This window comes from Ranitomeya imitator, chromosome 2 (genome assembly GCF_032444005.1).
Source record: "Ranitomeya imitator isolate aRanImi1 chromosome 2, aRanImi1.pri, whole genome shotgun sequence".
NCBI classification, from domain to species: domain Eukaryota; kingdom Metazoa; phylum Chordata; class Amphibia; order Anura; family Dendrobatidae; genus Ranitomeya; species Ranitomeya imitator.
Window position 1 is genome coordinate 392,406,146 of NC_091283.1, and position 15,770 is coordinate 392,421,915.

At 45.7% G+C, this 15,770-nt stretch overlaps 1 protein-coding gene across 1 annotated transcript in view; it reads left to right on the forward strand.

The window, feature by feature from the left end:
* The window catches only part of LOC138667022 (gastrula zinc finger protein XlCGF57.1-like), a 100,300-nt gene that overhangs the window by 29,887 nt on the left and 54,643 nt on the right, over nt 1-15,770 (forward strand). The window contains exons 2-6 of the mRNA XM_069755265.1: nt 64-213; nt 343-522; nt 604-727; nt 811-923; nt 13,975-14,065. Of these exons, the coding sequence (XP_069611366.1) occupies nt 136-213; nt 343-522; nt 604-727; nt 811-923; nt 13,975-14,065 (586 nt within the window). The 5' untranslated portion in view covers nt 64-135. The remainder of the gene's footprint in view (nt 1-63; nt 214-342; nt 523-603; nt 728-810; nt 924-13,974; nt 14,066-15,770) is intronic.

The window sequence follows — 15,770 nt, forward strand, 5'->3', positions numbered from 1 at the left end:
GGGTACGGAGATTTCTTACATGGGATCTTTATGATGTCACATCGTCATCTTCTCCCCATTCAGGTCCCTACAATATCGGATCCTCTCAGTGGAGAACTTCTATAAAAGAGAATTTTTTTGAGTGACCCTACAAGGATGGATAGGGACAGGGACAAGATGGCGGAGAGGATATTACACCTCACCCTAGAGATCCTCTTCCGGCTTACTGGAGAGGTGAGAGATTCTGATGACGTCACATTACATCATTCTTCTCTATGGGAATAACAGATGGACAGAACTGGAGAGGTGAGGACTCTGGAAATGTCTGTAGTGAGGTTTATTAATGTGTCTCTCCATAACCAGGATTACACAGTAGTGAAGAAGACCTCTAATGAGCGCTGTCAGGCCCCTGTGTCTGAGGGATGGGGAAGACCCCTGAGCCCAATCATGAGGCCTCCACCTCACCCTCTGATACATGAGGACATCAATGGCCAGAAGATCCTAGAACTCGCCTACAAGATGTTTGAGCTGCTGACTGGAGAGGTGACACTGCTGGGAATGCTGGGACATTATACAGTAACGCTATGGAGGGATCAGGGATGACTGTATCATTGTATGTGTCAGGTTCCTATAAGGTGTCAGGATGTCGCCGTCTATTTCTCCATGGAGGAGTGGGAATATTTAGAAGGACACAAAGATCTGTACAAGGACGTCATGATGGAGATTCCCCAGCCCCTCACATCACCAGGTAATAGACAGGACTAAATACACACGGCCTATAATTATCTTTATGCAAAGAATGAATTCAGTCCCTGTATGTGTTTCCTCCAGGTCTATCCAGTAAGATGACAACACCAGAGAGATGTCCCCGTCCTCTTCTTCCACAGGACTGTAAACAAGAAGATCCTGATTTTCCTCAGGATCATCAGATAGATGGAGAGAAGGTATCATGAGATTTTCCCTATGATGTGTAGAAGGCTGTAAAGGTCTTATGTTCAGTCTTGTTTTAACCCCTTCTCGACGGCGTCATGAAAGTCGGTGCCAATCCGACCTATGACGCCTATGTGGCGTCATGGAAAGATCGCGTCCCTGCAGATCGGGTGAAAGGGTTAACTCCAATTTCATCCGATCTGCAGGGACAGGGGGAGTGGTACTTTAGCGCTCTGATTGGCAGTTTCACTTTCAACAGTCAATCAAAGCGATTTGTAATATTTCACCTAAAAAACTGGTGAAGTTTTACAATCCGGCCATGGCCGATGCTGCAATATCATCGGCCATGGCTGGAAACACTGATGTACCCCCCCACCGCCACCGATCTCCTCCCTGGTCCTCCGCTCCCCTCCGCCGTCTTGTCTGCTCCCCCGTCCTCCTGCCCCTCCCCCCGTGCTCCAATGCCACCCCCCGACCTCCGATCCACCCCCCATGCTCAGATCTCTCCCCCCCATGCTCAGATCTCCCCCCCCCCCTTATACTTACCGGGCCTCCCGGTGTCCGTCCGTCTTCTCCCTGGGCGCCGCCATCTTCCAAAATGGCGGGCGCATGCGCAGTGCGCCCGCCGAATCTGCCGGCAGGCAGATTCGTTCCAGGTATATTTTGATCACTGTGATAGGTTATATCACAGTGATCAAAATAAGAAAAATAGTAAATGCCCCCCCCCCCTTTATCACCCCCATAGGTAGGGCCAATAATAAACCACTAGGGTTAGGGTTAGAGCTAGGGTTAGGGTTAGGTTTAGGGTATTTGCACACAGTGCGGATTTGGCCGCGGATCCACAGCGGATTGGCCAGGGATCCGCAGCGGATTGGCCGCTGCGAATTCGTAGCAGTTTTCCATCAGGTTTACAGTACCATGTAAACCTATGGAAAACCAAATCCGCTGGGCCCATGGTGCGGAAAATACAGTGCGGAAACGCTGCGTTGTATTTTCCGCAGCATATCAATTTTGTGCGGATTCCGCAGCGTTTTACACCTGTTCCTCAATAGGAATCCGCAGGTGAAATCCACACAAAAAAACACTGGAAATCAGCTGTAAATCCGCAGGTAAAAGGCAATCGTGCGGAAAAATCTCACAAATCCGCAACGTGGGCACATAGGGTTAGGGTTGGAATTAGAGTTAGGGTTGGAATTAGGGCTAGCCATGGAAATAGGGTTAAGATTAGGCTTGTGGTTAGGGTTAGGGGTGTGTTGGGGTTAAAGTTGTGGTTAGGGTTGGGATTAGGGTTAGGGTTGGGATTAGGGTTAGGATTAGAGTTAGGGTTGGGATTAGGGTTACGGGTGTGTTGGGGTTAGGGTTGTGGTTAGGGGTGTGTTGGGGTTAGGGTTGGGGTTAGGGTTGTGATTAGGGTGATGGCTACAGTTGGGATAAGGGTTAGGGGTGTGTTGGGGTTAGTGTTGAAGTTAGAGTTGAGGGGTTTCCACTGTTTAGGCACATCAGGGGTCTCCAAACGCAACATGGCGCCACCATTGATTCCAGCCAATCTTGCGTTCAAAAAGTCAAATGGTGCTCCCTCCCTTCCGAGCCCCGACGTGCGCCCAAACAGTGGTTTACCCCCACATATGGGGTACCAGTGTACTCAGGACAAACTGGGCAACAAATATTGGGGTCTGCATTTCAGAACGTCACTACTTCCCTTCCGAGCCCTGACGTGCGCCCAAATAGTTGTTTACCCCCACATATGGGGTATCAGCGTACTCACGACAAACTGGGCAACAAATATTGGGGTCCAATTTCTCCTGTTACCCTTGTGAAAATAAAAAATTGCTTGCTAAAACATCTTTTTTGAGGAAAGAAAAATTATTTTTTATTTTCACGGCTCTGCGTTATAAACTTCTGTGAAGCACTTGGGGGTTCAAAGTGCTCACCACATATCTAGATAAGTTCCTTGGGGGGTCTAGTTTCCAAAATGTGGTCACTTGTGGGGGGTTTCTACTGTTTAGGCACATCAGGGGCTCTGCAAACGCAACGTGACGCCCGCAGACCATTCCATCAAAGTCTTCATTTCAAAAGTCACTACTTCCCTTCTGAGCCCCGACGTGTGCCCAAACAGTGGTCCCCCCCCACATTTGGGGCATCAGCATACTCAGGACAAACTGGACAATAACTTTTGGGGTCCAATTTCTCCTGTTACTCTTGTGAAAATAAAAAATTGCAGGCTAAAAAATAATTTTTGAGGAAAGAAAAATGATTTTTTATTTTCACGGCTCTGCGTTATAAACTTCTATGAAGCACTTGGGGGTTTAAAGTGGTCACCGCACATCTAGATTAGTTCCATGGGAGGTCTAGTTTCCAAAATGGGGTCACATGTGGGGGAGCTCCAATGTATAGGCACACAGGGCCTCTCCAAACGTGACATGGTGTCCGCTAACGATTGGAGCTAATTTTTCATTCAAAAAGTCAAATGACACTCCTTCCCTTCCAAGCCCTGCCGCGTGCCCAAACAGTGGTTTACCCCCACATGTGAGGTATCAGTGTACTCAGGAGAAATTGACCAATACATTTTAGGATCAATTTTATCCTGTTGCCCATGTGGAAATGAACAAATTGAGGCTAAATGAAATTTTTTGTGAAAAAAAAAAAGTACCTTTTCATTTTTTTGGATCAATTTGTGAAGCACCTGGGGGTTCAAAGTGTTCACTATGCATCTAGATAAGTTCCTTGGGGGGTCTAGTTTCAAAAATGGGGTCACATGTGGGGGAGCTCCAATGTTTAGGCACACAGGGGCTCTCCAAACCCGACATGGTGTCCGCTAACGATTGGAGCTAATTTTTCATTCAAAAGTCAAATGGCGCTCCTTCCCTTCCGAGCCTTGCCGTGTGCACAAACAGTGGTTTGTGACCACATATGAGGTATCTGTGTACTCAGGAGAACTTGTCCAACACATTTTAGGATCCATTTTATCCTGTTGCCCATGTGAAAATGAAAAAATTGAGGCTAAAACAATTTTTTTGTGAAAAAAAAGTACTTTTTCATTTTTACGGATCATTTTGTGAAGCACCTGGGGGTTCAAAGCGCTCACTGTGCATCTAGATAAGCTCCTTTGGGGGTCTACTTTCCAAAATGGGGTCACTTGTGGGGAAGCTCCAATGTTTAGGCACACAGGGGCTCTCCAAACCCGACATGGTGTCCGCTAAAGATTGGAGCCAATTTTTCATTGAAAAAGTCATATGGCGCTCCTTCCCTTCAGAGCCCTGTCGTGCGCCCAGACAGTGGTCCCCCCCCCCCCACATATGAGGTATCGGCGTACTCAGGACAAATTGTACAATAATGTTTGGGGTCCAGTTTCTCTTTTTACCCTTGGGAAAAAAAAATGTTGGTTAATAAACTTCTTAAATGTGGTTTTGAGTACCTTGGGTGGTGCAGTTTTTAGAATGGTGTCACTTTTGGGTATTTTCAGCCATACAGACTCCTCAAACTGACTTCAAATGTGAGGTGGTCCCTTGTAAATTTCATTGTAAAAATGAGAAATCGCTGGTCAAATTTTAACCCTTATAACTTCCTAGCAAAAAAAATGTTGTTTCCAAAATTGTGCTGATGTAAAGTAGACATGTGGGAAATGTTATTTATTAACTATTTTCTGTCACATAACTCTCTGGTTTAACAGAATAAAAATTAAAAATTTGAAAATTGCAAAATTTTCAAAATTTTAGCCAAATTTCCATTTTTTTCACAAACGCAAAAATTATTGACCTAAATTTACCACTAACATGAAGCCCAATATGTCACGAAAAAAAAATCTCAGAACCGTTAGGATCCGTTGAAGCGTTCCTGAGTTATTACCTCATAAAGGGACACTGGTCAGAATTGCAAAAAACGGCCAGGTCATTAAGGTCAAAATAGGCTGGGTCATGAAGGGGTTAACCACAAGTATAAGGGAAGACTCAGATGGCCGTATAACTCGGATGGGGATTGCATCACAATGCTCGGACAGGTCGGCAGCTCTCACAACCTAAGATTGACAGCATGTATTTCTATGCAACTGTCATGCTTGGACCGCACACCTAATATCATGCCTCAAGTGCCAACAATGAGCAATAGCACAACCTCACTATAGAGCCCTTCATATAGGAAATGTGAGCTACAACTACAGTCAATTGTATATACAGTGAACCACCTAAAAACATCTCCAATGTAACGCTCCTCTGCACATCTGCAGGGCTGACCCTCTGTAACGTTCATCTGCCCATCCTCTGAAACTCTCCCATGCTCAGCTGCAAGGCTGACCCTCTGTAACTCTCAACTGCCCAGCTGCAGGGCTGACCCTCTGTAACTCTCCCCTGCCCAGCTGCAGGGCTGACCCTCTGTAACTCTCCCATGATCAGCTGCAGGGCTGACCCTCTGTAACACTCCCCTGCCCAGCTGCAGGGCTGACCCTCTGTAACTCTCCAATACTCAGCTGCAGGGCTGACCCTCTGTAACTCTCCCCTACCCAGCTGCAGGGCTGACCCTCTGTAGCTCTCCCCTGCCCAGCTGCAGGGCTGACCCTCTGTAACTCTCTCCTGCCCAGCTGCTGCGCTGACCCTCTGTAACTCTCTCCTGCCCAGCTGCAGGGCTGACCCTCTGTAACTCTTCCATGCCCAGCTGCAGGGCTGACCCTCTATAACTCTCCCCGCCCAGCTGCAGGGCTGACCCTCTGTAACTCTCCCCCGCCCAGCTGCAGGGCTGAAACGCTCTGTAACTCTATCCTGCCCAGCTGCAGGGCTGACCCTCTGTAACTCTCCCATGCTCAGCTGCAGGGCTGACCCTCTGTAACTCTGCCCTGGCTAGCTCCAGGGCTGACCCTCTGTAACTCTCCCATACTCAGCTGCAGGGCTGACCCTCTGCAACTCTCCCCTGCCCAGCTGCAGGGCTGACCCTCTGTAGCTCTCCCCTGCCCAGCTGTAGGGCTGACCCTCTGTAACTCTCCCCTACCCAGCTGCAGGGCTGACCCTCTGTAACTCTCCCATACTCGGCTGCAGGGCTGACCCTCTAACTCTCTCCTGCCCAGCTGCAGGGCTGCCCCTCTGTAACCATCTCCTGCCCAGCTGCCTACAGTCCATAACAATCACATAACAGTAAATAATTAACCATAGCATTAACCATGTAGTTACTGCACTTTTCATCAGAGTCTTGTAATAAATATATCCTGCAGCACCACAAATATACCTTTATGACACAGATAAGTTATCTTCAGGATGTACCAGGATCTTCCATTCCTTTACACCTGGAATATGACAGTGAGTTTTCCTTGTTTCTCAGCTTAACATTCCTCAGATCTTAACCCTGAAAAGCATCTCTGGGACGAGGTAGAATTGGTTGTTCAGAGCGTATCAGCCCCTTCATCTAATTTGCAGCACCAACAAGAACCTATCTTGGTGACATGGGCCAATTTTCCTGGGGAACAATCTCAGCACCTTGTGCAATCTATGACACTATTACCGTATATACTCGAGTATAAGCCGACCCGAGTATAAGCCGACCCCCCTAATTTTGCCACAAAAAACTGGGAAAACTTATTGACTCGAGTATAAGCCTAGGGTGGAAATGCAGCATTTACCGGTGAATTTCAAAAATAAAAATAGATCATTATTTCCCCATAGCTGTGCCATATAGTGCTCTGCACCGTTCATTATTTCCCCATAGCTGTGCCATATAGTGCTCTGCACCATTCATTATTGCCCCATAGCTGTGCTATATAGTGCTCTGCACCGTTCATTATTTCCCCATAGCTGTGCCATATAGTGCTCTGCACCGTTCATATTTCCCCATAGCTGTGCCATATAGTGCTCTGCACCGTTCATTATTGCCCCATAGCTGTGCTATATAGTGCTCTGCACCGTTCATTATTTCCCCATAGCTGTGCCATATAGTGCTCTGCACCGTTCATATTTCCCCATAGCTGTGCCATATAGTGCTCTGCACCGTTCATATTTCCCCATAGCTGTGCCATATAGTGCTCTGCACCGTTCATTATTGCCCCATAGCTGTGCTATATAGTGCTAAGCACCGTTCATTATTTCCCCATAGCTGTGCCATATAGTGCTCTGCACCGTTCATTATTTCCCCATAGCTGTGCCATATAGTGCTCTGCACCGTTCATTATTTCCCCATAGCTGTGCCATATAGTGCTCTGCACCGTTCATATTTCCCCATAGCTGTGCCATATAGTGCTCTGCACCGTTCATTATTGCCCCATAGCTGTGCTATATAGTGCTCTGCACCGTTCATTATTTCCCCATAGCTGTGCCATATAGTGCTCTGCACCGTTCATTATTTCCCCATAGCTGTGCCATATAGTGCTCTGCACCGTTCATATTTCCCCATAGCTGTGCCATATAGTGCTCTGCAGCGTTCATATTTCCCCATAGCTGTGCCATATAGTGCTCTGCACCGTTCATACTGCCCCATAGCTGTGCCATATAGTGCTCTGCACCGTTCATACTGCCCCATAGCTGTGCCATATAGTGCTCTGAACCGTTCATACTGCCCCATAGCTGTGCCATAGAGTGCTCTGCACCGTTCATTCTTGCCCCATAGCTGTGCCATATAGTGCTCTGCACCGTTCATATTTCTCCATAGATGCTCCACATAAATCTGTGCCGCTGCTGCCGCTGCAATTAAAAAAAAAAAGCCATACTCACCTCTCTTGCTTGCAGCTCCCAGCGTCCGGTCCCGGCGTCTCTGTGCACTGACTGATCAGGCAGAGGGCGCCGCGCACACTATATGCGTCATCGCGCCCTCTGACCTGAACAGTCAGAGCGGAGCGACGCCGGGAAGATGGAGCGGCGCTGGGAAGATGGAGCGCCGCCCGGCGGCTGGAACGGGGACAGGTAACTATGACATACTTACCTGGTCCCGGCGTCCGGCTCCTTCCCCCGGACAGCTTTCTTCGGTGCCGCAGCTTCTTCCTCTATCAGCGGTCACCGGCACCGCTGATTAGAGAAATGAATAGGCGGCTCCACCCCTATGGGGAAGAGCTGCAGCACAGAAGACCGTGAGACGGCAGGGACAGCGCCAGGATTGCTGGAAGCAGGTAAGTATGCCTTAGCGCCCTCACCCCCTCACCCTGCCGCCCACCTTGACTCGAGTATAAGCCGAGAGGGGCACTTTCAGCCCAAAAATTTGGGCTGAAAATCTCGGCTTATACTCGAGTATATACGGTAATTGCTGAGGTTCTGAAGGGCAAAGAAGATCCTATGTGTTACTAGATGGGTGTCTCTAGTAATGTGGCCATTCACTGTATGTTTTATACTTGGTGGAGATGACCGGATAAAGCTGTTCATAGACATTTATTTTACAGTGCCTTGTGAAAGTCTTCGGCTCCCTGGAACTTTTCAACTTTTTCCTACATATCATGCTTCAAACATAAAGATACCAAATGTTAATTTTTGGTGAAGAATCAACAACAAGTGGAACACAATTGTGAAGTTGAACGAAATTTATAGGTTATTTTAAATTTTTGTGGAAATTCAAAAGCTGAAAAGTGGGGCGTGCAATATTATTCAGCCCCTTTACTTTCGATGCAGCAAAGTCACTCCAGAAGTTCATTGTGGATCTCTGAATGATCCAATGTTGTCCTAAATGCCTAATGATGATAAATATAATCCACCTGTGTGTAATTAAGTCTCTGTATAAATGCATCTGCTCTGTGATAGTCTCAGGGTTCTGTTTGAAGCACAGAGAGCATCATGAAGACCAAGGAACACAACAGGCAGGTCCGTGATTCTGTTGTGGAGAAGTTTAAAGCCGGATTTGGATAATAATAGTAATAATAATTTTATTTCTATAGCGCCAACATATTCCGCAGCGTGGAATTATAGAGGGGACTTGTACAGACAATAGACATTACAGCATAACAGAAATCACAGTTCAAAATAGATACCAGGAGGAATGAGGGCCCTGCTCGCAAGCTTACAAACTATGAGGAAAAGGGGGAGACAAGAGAGGTGGATGGTAACAATTGCTTTAGTTATTCGGACCAGCCATAGTGTAAGGCTCGGGTGTTCATGTAAAGCTGCATGAACCAGTTAACTGCCTAAGTATGTAGCAGTACAGACACAGAGGGCTAATAACTGCATAAAGTGTATGAGAACATGATGCGAGGAACCTGATTATGGTTTGTTTGTTTTTTTTTAATGGGCCACACAGGGATAGTTAGGTTAATGCGTTGAGGCGGTAGGCCAATCTGAACAAATTAGTTTTTAGGGCACGCTTAAAACTGTGGGGATTGGGGATTAATTGTATTAACCTGGGTAGTGCATTCCAAAGAATCGGCGCAGCACGTGTAAAATCTTGGAGACGGGAGTGGGAGGTTCTGATTATTGAGGATACTAACCTCAGGTCATTAGTAGAGCGGAGGGCACGGGTAGGGTGGTAGACTGAGACCAGAGAGGAGATGTAGGGTGGTGCTGAGCCATGGAGTGCTTTGTGGATGAGGGTAGTAGTTTTGTACTGGATTCTGGAGTGGATGGGTAGCCAGTGTAATGACTGGCATAAGGTAGAGGCATGGGTGTAACTGTTGGTGAGGAATATGATCCTGGCAGCAGCATTCAAGACAGATTGGAGCGGGGAGAGTTTGGTAAGAGGGAGGCCGATAAGTAGAGAGTTACAATAGCCCAGACGAGAATGAATAAGTGAAACAGTAAGAGTTTTTGCAGAGTCGAAAGTAAGAAAAGGGCGAATTCTAGAAATGTTTTTGAGATGCAGATAAGAAGAGCGAGCCAGTGATGGGATGTGGGGGGTGAATGAAAGCTCGTAATCAAGTATGACCCCAAGGCAGCGGGCATGTTGCTTTAGAGTAATGGTGGAACTGCCCACGGAGATGGCATTGTCAGGCAAAGGTAGGTTAGTAGAGGGAGAGAACACGAGGAGTTCAGTTTTTGACAGGTTCAGTTTCAGATAGAGTGAGGACATGATGTTAGAGACAGCGGTAAGACAATCACTGGTGTTTTCTAAAAACGTCAGCGTGATATCAGGAGAAGAAGTGTATAATTGGGTATCGTCAGCATAGAGATGGTACTGGAAACCAAATCTACTAATTGTCCAATAGGGGCAGTATACAAAGAGAAGAGGAGGGGGCCTAGGACTGATCCTTGAGGAACCCCTACAGTAAAGGGAAGGTGAGAGGAGGAGGAACCAGAAAAAGATACAGTGAAGGAGCGGTCAGAGAGAGATAGGAGGAGAATCAGGAGAGAACAGTGTCCTTGAGGCCGATGGAGCAGAGCATAGTGAGGAGGAGCTGATGATCCACAGTGTTGAATGCTGCGGAGAGATCCAAGAGAATTAGCATGGAGTAGTGACCATTAGATTTAGCTGTTAGTAGGTCATTAGAGACTTTAGTGAGGGCAGTTTCAGTAGAGTGTAAAGAGCGGAAACCAGATTGAAGAGGGTCGAGAAGATAGTTATCTGAGAGATAGCGGGTAAGATGGGAGTGGACCAGGCGTTCGAGGAGTTTAGAGATGAAGGGAAGAATAGTTTTGATAGAGGGATGGTTTTTAAGTAATGGATGTATGATGGCATGCTTAAATGAGGAGGGAAAAATACCGGAAGAGAGGTTGAATATTTTTGTTAGGTGAGAGGTGACAGCCGGGGAAAGGGACTGGAGGAGATGTGCCGGAATGGGGTCACTGGTGCAAGAGGTTGGGCAAGAAGATGCAAGGAGCCTGATTACTTCTTCTGTAACTGGTTCAAAGTCAGAGAGTGAACTAGATGCAGTGGGGGAGGGAGGACAGTGCATGGTATGAAAGGGATTGGGAAATAATTTCCTGTCGAATGTGGTCAATTTTTTCTTTGAAGTAATTGGCCAGATCGTCAGCGCGGAGATCCGTGGTTGGGGTCTGTACTCTTGGGTTGAGTAGGGACTGGAAAGTGTCAAAGAGACGTTTAGGGATATTGGACAGCGAGGTGATGATGGTGTTGAAATAGGTTTGTTTGGAATGGTGAAGGGCAGAGTTGTGTTTTTAGCATGAACTGATAATGGATGAAATCTTCGGGTAGATTAGATTTTCTCCACAGACGTTCGGCGCACCTGGAGCACCGCTGCCGGAAAAGTGTTTGCAACGTGTGCCACGGTTGTCGCCGTCTGTGCCGAGTTGTTCTATGTATAGGAGGTGCAGCTTCATCCAGGGCACTTTGCAGGGTTTCATTGTAATGCTTCAGAGCAGAATCAGGACATGAAATGGAGGAGATTGGGGCCAATGAGGACTGCAAGTTCTTCATAAGTTTCTGGGTGTTCTTGATAGAGAATGAAAGAAGGTTGTGGTCAGAAAGCGGGAGAGGGGAGTTTGTGAAATCATCCACTGAGCAAGGACGGGAGAAGACCAAGTCGAGGGAGTTTCCATCTTCATGCGTTGGAGAGTTAGTATGCTGCGAGAGGCTGCGAGAGGCCGAAAGAGGAGGTTAGAGATAAAAGGTGAGAAGCAGATGTGGAGAGGGGAGAAGCAATGGGGATGTTGAAATCACCCATGATGAGGGTGGGGGTGTCACAGGAGAGAAAGTGTGGAAGCCAGGTGGGAAAGTGATCCAAGAACTGATAAGAGGGGCCGGGAGGACGATACACCACCGCCACTTGCATGGAGAAGGGGATGTAGAGTCTGAGAGCATAGACCTCAAAGGAAGGGAAGACAAGTGAGGCTACTTGGTGGATAACTTGGAAGGTACATTTGGGTGAAAGGAGCAGATCAACGCCTTCACCTGCTCTGTTGTCCGATCTTGGGGTATGAGAAAAGTGTAGTCCACCATATGAAAGAGCAGCAGCAGCAGCGGTGGTGTCTGACTGCTGGATCCAGGTTTCAGTAAGAGCCAGGAGATTAAGAAAATTAGAAAGGAAGAAGTCATGGATGAAGGAGAGTCTATTACACACCGAGCGAGAATTCCAAAGGGCACAATTGAAAGAGAGAGAAGGCATGCAGGGAATATTAATAAGGTTAGAGGGGTTTCTGAGTGTAGCAGTTGGGAGGTTTGACTGGCTATAACATGGGGGGCCGGGGTTGGGAGAGATGTCTCCAGCGACTAGGAGAAGGAGGATAGAAAGAGTGAGCAGATGGTTAAGTGATTTGTGAGAGCGTCTCTTGTGTTGGATGGTGGGACTGAATGGATCTGCGCTGTTAAGCAATGTGAACAGAGCATGAGTGCTATACATGGGAGAGGCAAGGACAGAGGGGCCGATATGGATGGAGTGTAAAGAGTTTATGCAAGGGCGGTGAATGTGAGAGAGTGCAGTAGCCAGGATATAGATTATACAAATACATATGGTGAGTATTTGTTCTGTTCCAAATGAGCAGGGATTAGATTTAGATTGTCTTACCGGTCTCCTGCCCTGTCTAACTGCCATGTTATAACTGCCAGTACTTAGAAAATGTACTTTGAATAATTGTACACGAATAATAGTGCACAAATGCACCCCTGCACGAATGCATCCCCAAAGTATGTCTACATTTATAGAAGGCTAGCTTTTAGATCTCACTTTTTTTTTTCCCCCTCTCGTTAGCAATCAATTTAACTCAGTTGAGACAGCAGGACACAATAAATGTAGTGAACAGATAAACAAATGTCCACGTCTACATGGATCATAATCCACTTTGAAAACAGTTACATGGTCTCTCTGCATGAGGACAAGCAGAAGTGAGTTAAATATCTATAAACAAAAGTAATTGCTTACTAAGATGGCGAACAAATCTAGAAACAGGCAGAATTCAATGCTGAAGATAGAATGACTCAGATACCATTCTGGCTGCTTGCTGTCAGGAACTGGAGCAATAGACATGCAGGGTGTTTCAGTTCAGAGAATAAATAAGATACAAAATGATTTCCAAAACTTTAAACATCCCAAGGAGCACTGTGCAAGCGATCATATTGAAATGGAAGGAGTATCATACCACTGCAAATCTACCAAGACCCGGCTGTCCCTCTAAACTTTACTCTCAAACAAGGAGAAGACTGATCGGAGATGCAGCCAAGAGGCCCATGTTCACTCTGGATGAACTGCAGAGATCTACAGCTGAGGTGCGACAGTCTGTCCATAGGACAACAGTCGTACACTGCATAAATCTGGCCTTTATGGAAGAGGGGCAAGAAGAAAGCCATTTCTCAAAGATATCTATAAAAAGTGTTGTTTAAAGTCTACAACAAGCCACCTGGGAGACGCACCAAACATGTGGAAGAAGGTGCTCTGGTCAGATGAAACCAAAATCGAACTTTGTGGCAACAATGCCAAACGATATGTTTGGCGTAAAGGCAACACCGCTCATCACCCTGAACAAACCATCCCCACTGTCAAACGTGGTGGCAGCATCATGGTTTGGGCCGGCTTTTCTTCAGCAGGGACATGGAAGATGGTTAAAATTGATGGGAAGATGGATGGAGCCAAATACAGGACCATTCTTGAAGAAAACCTGTTGGAGTCTGAAAAAGACTTGGGACTGGGATGGAGATTTGTCTTCCAACAAGACAATGATCCCAAACATAAAGCAAACTCTACAATGGAATGGTTCACAAATAAACGTATCCAGGTGTTAGAATGGCCAAGTCAAAGTCCAGACTTCAATCGAATCAAGAATCTGTGGAAAGAGCTGAAAACTGCTGTTCACAAACGATCTCCATCAAACCTCAATGAGCTCAAGCTGTTTGCCAAGGAAGAATGGGCAAGAATTTTAGTCTCTCGATGTACAAAACTGATAGAGACATACCCCAAGCGACTTGCAACTGTAATTGCAGCAAAAGGTGGCGCAACAAAGTATTAAGTTAAAGGGGCCGAATAATATTGAACTTCCCACTTTTCAGTTTTTGATTTTCCACAAAAATTTTAAATAACCAATAAATTTCATTCAACTTCACAATCGTGTTCCACTTGTTGATTTTTCACCAAAAATTTACATTTGGTATCTTTATGTTTGAAGCATGATATGTGGCAAAAGGTTGAAAAGTTCCAGGGAGCCGAATACTTTCGCAAGGCACTGTATATGTTGTCTGGATCTTCTCAAACATCTTCGTCTGTCTGTGACTTTACAATATTTCTTTCAGGGTATAGACCAGCTCCATATTAATACTAAAAAGACATATGTGAGGGGTGATGAGCGGTGTAAAGAGGAGATTCCTACAGATAACCACACAGGTGAGTAGTGACCACTAAATGCAGAGAAGTAACAGTTTATAATCCAGTCACTGGCTTGTAGAATAACTTTAGACGTTTGAGTTTTTTTCGGATGTGTTCACATAAAACTTTTGCTGTGGATACAGGGGCTGATTCTTTATGGATTTACCCAGGACTATTCTCTTTACATTTTTACAGTGTGCTAAGATCCACCACACAGGTAGTCACTTCCTACCTACCTTTTGTACCTCCTGACGATCTCTACTGACACAGATTGCTCTTCCTGGTGATTCAGCTTTTCTTCCACTGTTCTATGTTGAGATGGGTCATGACTGCCTTTGTCCTGCTGACTTGACAGCTTGCTTCCCGCAATTAAACTATCATTCACCATGAGATTGAAAGTCATGCCTTGTCAACAGAGCAGCAAAGAAGAAGAAGAAAAGGTGCTCACTGATGTGGAGCAGCTGAATCACTGGCAGGAGCGGTCGGTGACCACTCTGACGCAGCGCTGAGTACAGGTAATTGCCTATGTTAGCAAATACCTGCCTGTTTAGTTTATAGGCCCATAGTAAAACAAAAAAAAAGTAAGTCTTGAGACAATCTCTTCAAAATTGGCACCAAACACACCAGTCGTTAATGAAGTTGGAGTTAAGTAATGCTGAATTCATTCAGACGTGCACACGCTATTTCTTCTCAGTGGTAAGCGCTTCCTTGCGCCTCGCCAAAAATGGTACCTAAGTCAAGGATAGATTGAAGCAACATTTCTGATGGGTGTAAGTTATTCCCCTAGCAGTGAATTTGGTGGGCACCGGCAAGTCCCGTTCATGCTCCACCCACTTTGGCAGACCTTCCTTAGACAGGAGTGTAAAAGCCAAAAAGTTCCTCAAAAAGTTGTGACTTTTCAGGTTTTTTTTTTTTTTGTATACAGTATTTTGTGCTAATGTTTCTCCACTGCATCCAGAACATGTTTTTAAGCTGCTGCAGAGGTCACTGTGCACAATGGATGTCTCTGAACATATTATGAAGCTTTTGTGTCAGTAACCTCTGATATGTAAGACAGCCATATTCCCAGCCGCAGCCTTCACTGCTACTCACAAGATAATTTTCCCAGCCTAAAAACCTCAATAACATTCTTTTGACATGTACTGGCACATATATACTGATCTATACAGATATCTCTATATGTCAGTACATTATAAGGTAAAATAAAGACATAAAACAATTATAATAAACATGACATACTTTGTGTAATCGTAACAACCTATAGAATACAGCAAACAAATTATTGTGATCGATAAATACTGTGACTAAAAATGGTTGAATTTTTTTATTCATCTCCGTTTGAATAACTATAAAGTAAGCACATCATGCACAACTTTTTGTTTTCTAAAAATGGACCCACACTGTATCCGAAGCCAGAAGGACCTCAATGTTCCTTTTGAATCTTCATCTGAGATCTGTGTGTCATATGAGTGCTTCTTCACTGTGCAGTTGATAGAACTGTAAAGTTTCTATTCACTCATTGTGTTTGAGGTAGACATAGAAATCGGTTTAAGTAAAATGTCCAGGCTGATTTATTAAGACTCCATAAACCATGCCACAAGGAAAGGAAATAAATGGCCTTTCAGTGAAGGCAAAACAAACGGTCCAAACAGAGATAGTCTAGGACACTCAGGCTGGATAACATCCTGTATACCAATTTAGTCTGGAGACATCACACTGGAGG